Below are 6,987 nucleotides of genomic sequence, written 5' to 3' on the forward strand. Positions count from 1 at the left end.
GCCTGAGCAGGGGCAGGAGTTGGGGGGCAGCCCAAGGGGGACTGAGAGGAGACTTGGGAGGAGGTATGGCCCTAGAGAAACTAGAGCAAGTGGGTTCTTCCATGCCTGAGCAACTGAGTTAAAAACAAGGAGCAGGATCTGATCCCCATCTCCTGCAGTCCCATCACCTTACTGACTGAAGGTGTAGCATGCGGCGAGGCAATCGGAGACCAGAAACTGGGGAGGAGATGTGTCTGGAGGGAAGACAACATTTTTCCCCAAGCGTTTGCTTATTTGTGTGCTTTTATTTCTTTCAATACCAGAATCAATAATTGAAACTGTGTTAATTGGCAATACATTAAATTGATTAAAGTTCCCTGAGTTGAAACAGTCTTGCCCACAGCAGTAGTATATTACCATCTTCGCGAGAGTTTAGTTTCATTCTATTACGAACACAATGAAATTAGGTAGTGTGATATTCGATATAAGGGTTCACTGTGGCAGAAAGTAACTGAGAAGACAGCACAAATCAGGGCTTGAAAAATATATTGTATGTTCAACTACCTGTTAAGTATCCCTTTAAAATAAATGCAATTGCGATGATTAAAGGACAAGCCATACTGATGCTGGATCGCCTGGACTTTGGTGATCACTCACAGAAGTCAGGACTTCTAAGTCTAAACGTTATTTGCATTTCATTTTCTTACTAGCATTATTTTTCTGGAAATACAGCTGTTCTGAGGACATACGTGCCAGTCAATGTTTGACTTCTAGGCTAAATAGAGAGATAATGGGCAATCTATAACACTAGTTCTACATAGAGAAAAATATGAAAAATCAAGTCACGGTATTGCAGTCTGATTGAACTCTAGTAAAACCAGTACGTGTTTTTGGACTGAAATTATTCCCGAGATAATAATGTACCTGTAAAGAAAAAGACCAAACACTTGTTTGAAAAACTTTGCTATAGAATTACTATTTTACCTTGTCTACAGTTTCCAGGGCTTGCGTATGAATTTTGGAATACACAGCATGTATTCAGTAATCTTTTTTGATCCATTTTCTTCAATAGAACCAATTATTTATTTTTCATCAGCTATTTTTATCTGCGTTGTAAAAAAAAAACAGGTCCGTTTCAGAAAGTGTAACTTACTTAGCTGTTTTTAATAGAAGCTGTTTATTTCCAGGGTTTGCTGATATCCCCACTGGAAAGGTTGGCCCTTATGTTTTACGTAGAACAACCCTAAATCTGAGAACCAGTCCCCGTCTGGCTTCCCCAAGTGAGAAATCGCCTTTGCCTACAAAAGATGTACAAAAATGCAGACCAGATAATCCTGGTGAGCGCTCCTGTTCAACACCTGGTGGCAGCAAACCACAAAAGGTAACTTTAAAAAAATTTATCTGGGTATGAAAGCCAGGGGCAAAACTAATACATTCACTGAATGTATTCGTCTTGCCAAGTGAGTTTGAGGACATATCATAATTTTTTACATTTCTCAGCAATATAGTGAAGATAAGATCACTGAACCACTAAAACATGACAGAAGTCTTGACCATGCTAGCAATCTGCAAATTGTTCCTGTGATCTAATTTGTGACTTCATGGGGAAACCCACTGAGAAATGTAAATTAGAGGTATATTTTCAATTTCTTATGATGGATGTTAAAGAGCAGACGTTCCTTATACTGTGGTTTCTTAGGATTCAGAAAAAGTAAACGGCAAAAGAATTAACTTCTGGGAGTCTGAATGGAGGCTTGAGACTTCTGCTAACAACTTTGCTTGGAAATCGAGATTCAAGATGCTATAAAATAACTGCAAATATTTGACAGGCTTTAAACATGTAAACAGGGAACATTTAGATGCTAAAGAAACTAATGTTAGGGCTTACCAGATTTTAGGGTTATCAAAACAAATAAATACTACAGAGTTTAGTTTTGAAAGCTGATTTTTATTAAAAAAGTCTAGTAACTGAAGTTTACGTTAATTTTGCAAGTGTTTTCAGTAATATGACAGGCTGCTGAATGTTCACAGTACATCAGAATAAGACGTTCTTTCTAAGCTGATGCAAATGCTTTGTAGATCATAGAAAAATGTTCCAGCTTTAGGACAGAAATAAACCTTTTGTTGTATGAAGTCTTCTCCAAAGTTTTTAACCATGCTATCTCAAGCTGAGCAATAAGAGAATAGTTGCTATATATTGATACTTCTTTAGATGACAGAGACATAGAAATATGCTAGTAGATAAAAATTCTTCCAGTTTGCCAGATTACACAAAAGCATTCTCTTGATAATCAGTGGAGTATGCTGCACAGCCAAAAGTGAAGCCATGAAGCAAGAGTGCAACTTCTGTTTTGGGTTTTTTTGGTAATGATTTTTTTTTAAATGCAGTTATTTTGTGGTAGCACATAAAGTATGTTGGCAAGATATCAAAAGTAAAGGCAAGAGCCCCATAGTATAGTGGATGTATGGGTTTTGAGGGCAGAAAGCACCGTGGGGAAGATGAGTTAGATCAGAGCCGTAATTTGTTTTGAGCTACAGCTTAAGAAATCTGTATTTTGAAGTGAGAGTGAATCCATTGAATTTGCTTGTGTTGTTTCAAGGGTTATTTACTCGCCAAAATTTGCTGCTTCTTACAGACATTGCCTGGAGGTCTGTGTTTTATTACTGTTTCATTAAGTGATGCCAATAAATTTTATTTATGCTCATTTATGTATGTTTTCCGAAAACTTTAGAAATAAATGGAGGGTGTTGCTTGTGAAGAAGCTCAGTAGTGCACAAAAAAGAAAGGAAGCCTTGGCCGCAGAAAGTTCCGTAGTAATTACCTGCCAGAGTGGTGTAAGCTTGTTGTAGGCTCTTGCTGGCCATAGTCAAGGTTACAGCAAATAACAAGTAATCAGTAATAAATTGTTTTTAATTTAACTGAGGGAAGGATTTTCCAGACAGTCCTCCACTTTGCCTAAGCTTGTATTGTCTAGGTCTAAGGACAGGCTACTCCTTCTCTTCAACTATACGGGAGAAATTAAGATTTCAGGGTTGTTTTTTTTTCCCCAAGTGCAAATATTCAGAAGTTATCAGTTCCAGGAATTTGTGCCCTTCTCTTTTGGATATTGCTGGATACGTGTGTTTGTTTTGTTTGAAGATGATGTACATCTGGGAATTTCTGGAGGAATTGCTCATAATATCGTTTCATCACTTGTTGAAACCATCAAAACCAGTTGTTTCATGCTTTATATTAATACAGTAAATGGTGTTTCTTATTTTAAAAGTGAAACAAGCCTTGTTTTCTTCTCTTTGACATGTACTTATATGTACTTCATTTCAGACACCCAGTTTCAAACTGTTGCAAATTTCTCAAGGTGTTTAAAATGTGCCCTGTCATTTTCATATGCAAATTTATTCCCTTTCCTATGTGAAATTAATGTAGAATTTAAATTGAGTGCTTTGACTGCACATCAGTTAAAATGTGAAAACAGTGGTTTCTGTCCAGATGTCAGCAAAAAAAGTAACAACTATGTTTTATGTTTGCAGAATGTGTACAGGAAAAATGAAATACAGATCTCAGTATGCAATACTTGGTACCTTAGTAAACAGATTAAGAATACTGTCTGTTCCTAGTTTAGCTTTTTTCTGCTTCTAGCAAATAACTTGCCAGCTGTGTAGCAGATATTCCATCTTATACCACACCAGAATGATTGATATCAAGTCTCACTGTATTGTATATTCAAAGTGATAAATGTCTTCAAAGTGGTTTTTATGTTTTCGATAGGTATATATATGTGTTTTTGAAAATTCCCAACATTTAGTCTTCTGCAGTGAGACTTTTGACTCGCTGCAGAAAGCTAGTATGGTTTTCCATTACCGGTAAAACAGGACATTTTTGTTTGCGTTACAGGTAAATGCTGAACAGCAGTCCCAAGCAGGAACAGCTTTTCCACCAATGAAATCTACTTCAAGGTCACCACTCTGCCCGTATAAGCAATCCACAAAAACTGTCTCTGGTAATACTAGGCAGAGTCGTATGGTGCACACAGCTAGAAATTCTCTAAATGAACAAGGACTACCTGAGCAAGATGAGCAAAAAGAAAATTGTAAGCTGCAGTAAATCTGTGTGGACTTCGTCACAACTCAGAATGACTGACGATCAAAAACCAGTTTGTGAAATAAATATCAGAACAGTATGGAGGGCACCATTTTCTCTTACCCAATGAATAACGATATATGGGTTCTACAGAGCTTGTTCTTGAATATTTACTAATACCAATAGTCCCTCAAACTTGTGGAATGATAAGGAAAGAACAGATATAATTGATCTTCTGTAGAATTTTCTGTAAATAATTCTTCATAAATCTGTTAAAAAAATTTAACCATGGAAAAAGTGGACTACGTGTTGCCAAGTCATTTATTGTTGCCATTTTTTCTGTGTATTGAAGATTGATTTACAAATGGAAACTGAACTCACCTAAGCGTCTCTCAAAATATTAAGTTGCAGGAAAAGTGAGGCAAACACTATTGGATGATTCAAAATGAAGCACTGACTGCATTTGTAAGTGCAAAACCAAGTATAAAACCAGATATAAGATGCATCCAGTGCACAGGTCCAGTGCCGTGTCTTGGTATCCCTTCTTCCAGATGGAATAACATTGTGCAAAGCGGGATGAGACCTGACCTGAACGAACGCAGAGAGGACTGTCCATTTTCCCTGAAACTAAGCATCTGCCAGTCCATCTCTTTGTACTTCCCAGTATGCACTGGCCTTGGCCATAGCTGAGGGTCTTACAATGTTAGTCTTCACCTCTGTAAAATGGCCCTGGACCAGCCGGTAATCCTCAGCAGCCTGGGGTCTGGCCCTACGTACCTGGCCAGGAGGGACACCGTAACAACAAACTGTGCTCGTTCTACCAGTAATGGCTGTCTGCTGATTCTCTGCAGGTCACCCTTCACCCTGACAGTGCTTGGCCTCAAATGTGTCACTTTGTATGAAAGTCACTGCAGACAATGTAAAGAGAGTGGATGTGTTGGAGAAATGGTCAGGTGTTAAGAAATATCTGCATAGAATGCCCTGAATTAGCCCCTTTTCGTTCAAGAAAAATCCTATTTGAGATCCCAAAAGAAGTTAACTCCCCTGGAAATAGCATTTAAGATTCCGATATCATCAACATAAAATAATTCCATCTAGTTACTGATAGGGCACTTGAATTTAGGACAATTCAGTACAAATAAGCTCACCACAAGAAGCTTGTGCTTGTGGATTTCAAAGACCTAATTGGGCTTGCTCAGTAGCACACAGCAATTCTGTGTGAGAGAAAAGGGTGACATCAACTAAATCACTCATCATCCAAACGAACAGAAATTATTTTCCAGTAATTCATATTGCTTATGCCTGCCTACTCAGGCCAGGTATTAGGAAAATCAAGCTCTTGTACATGAGCAATAGTGCCCTAAGACTTCAAGTTGCTCAGCAGAGAGGCATTTTCACATTCTTCTTCTATCAGAAAGATGTTATTTCTGCTTTCAACAAAAGTGGCTAATAATGTTTTCTATTCCTTGAAAAAGATTCCCTAACTTAAAAGACAATACTTTTGTTCCAAGTTGAACTTTCAAAGTATAACAAGTGCCTCTAATCATGCAAAGAGAAGATCCTGCTTGAAGTTGAGTCAGTTTTACATGCAAAGCAGAGTGTTTTTCTCTGCTTATGTACGCATACACACCATTATTCTGCCTTGCTTACAGCATTGTCTGTTAGAACACAGTTTATGAGAATAACCTACTCATCAGTTGAACTGCAAGACCTTTGAAGAATTTCAGCATTTGTCTCAAGTTTAACTGAATAATACAAACCAAAATATTCCATTAGTTTAGTTCAAACAAACAAAAACTTTATATGCAAGCTATCCTTCAGTAACTACATATACCTATGGTTGGGGCTGGATCAGCAGATCTCGTGGCTTTGTCTTAAACATCTCTAGTTGTTTGTTAACTCAAGTATTAGGTAATTAAAACAATCCTTGTGGCACTGTGCCTAGAGGCATCTTCAGAGAGACTGAAAGAGGCCCATCTTAAAGGATGTGTTTCAATTGCCTCATTTTCTGTCGGTATACTGACAAAGCTGCTCATAAAAGTTAAATTATTTCAGATAAGTTTGGTATCTTCAAATTATGTGGAATCATGTGTGGAATTGTAGCAATTAAAAAAAAAAAATTAAGTCTCTTGAGGTAGAAGCATGAGTGTGAAAATGCATTGGTAGTGGACAATAGAAAAAAACCCCAACAACAAAACAAAGAACCAACAGAACTGGTGTGTTTTATTTATCTCAATCATTGGTCTTCTATTTTAATTTAACGCCTTGAAAAGTGTCCCACTTGGAGAAGCATGTGGAAAAACCAGCTATCTTTAGAAAGCTGTCTAATCTTAACCAGACAAATTTAAACTATGTTATAATTAAGTAAGTAAGTATCATCAGTAAAAGAAAGGATTGAGGCTTTAGTAATTACATATTTCCTACTTGGCCATGTTTGTATTTTATAAGCCTTTAGGTTTTGCTAAGTGTGAAATGTTTGCGTTTGAAAAATTACAATGCCTGTTATTTTTCAATGACTAATATGAACTGTAGTACCAGTGATCTTGGCTTTTTGGCCTATGGGCTAATATAGGTTAAGATTTTCAAGAGATCTTGAGTTACTTAGATTATTACCTAAATCTCTTGAAAATGGGGCTTAATATTCTACATCTTGTTACAAACTGATGAGACTTCAGGTCACAATTCATATGGGGCTTTGAAAGCTGTATAAAAAACTTAATTTCCAACCTGTCTGTAAATCAAGCACGCAGTAGGAAAAAATCAAAATGCTTCATCAGAATTCCTAGTAGGAGGATGGCATAGGACGGGTTCTGTCAGTGCCAGCTATCTGTAACGAATGGAAGGACACTTGTATCTGGCTTTCTATTTTGATTGTGAAAGTCCCTGTAAAAATGTCTTTGGTGCTCTGGCGGTGTTGTTAGCCTGTTAAC

General features: G+C 37.3%; 1 protein-coding gene across 2 annotated transcripts in view; it reads left to right on the forward strand.

Moving 5' to 3' along the window:
• Positions 1–4,081, forward strand: part of CENPF (centromere protein F) — a 41,362-nt gene extending 37,281 nt beyond the window's left edge. For both annotated transcript variants that reach the window (XM_086460711.1, XM_086460713.1), the window contains exons 18-19: positions 1,167–1,360; positions 3,872–4,081. In XM_086460711.1, coding sequence (XP_086316837.1) covers positions 1,167–1,360; positions 3,872–4,081 — 404 coding nt within the window. The remainder of the gene's footprint in view (positions 1–1,166; positions 1,361–3,871) is intronic.
• Positions 4,082–6,987: the final 2,906 nt, after the last annotated feature.

This window comes from Leptosomus discolor, chromosome 2 (genome assembly GCF_034619465.1).
Source record: "Leptosomus discolor isolate bLepDis1 chromosome 2, bLepDis1.hap2, whole genome shotgun sequence".
Classification (NCBI taxonomy): Eukaryota; Metazoa; Chordata; class Aves; order Leptosomiformes; family Leptosomidae; genus Leptosomus; species Leptosomus discolor.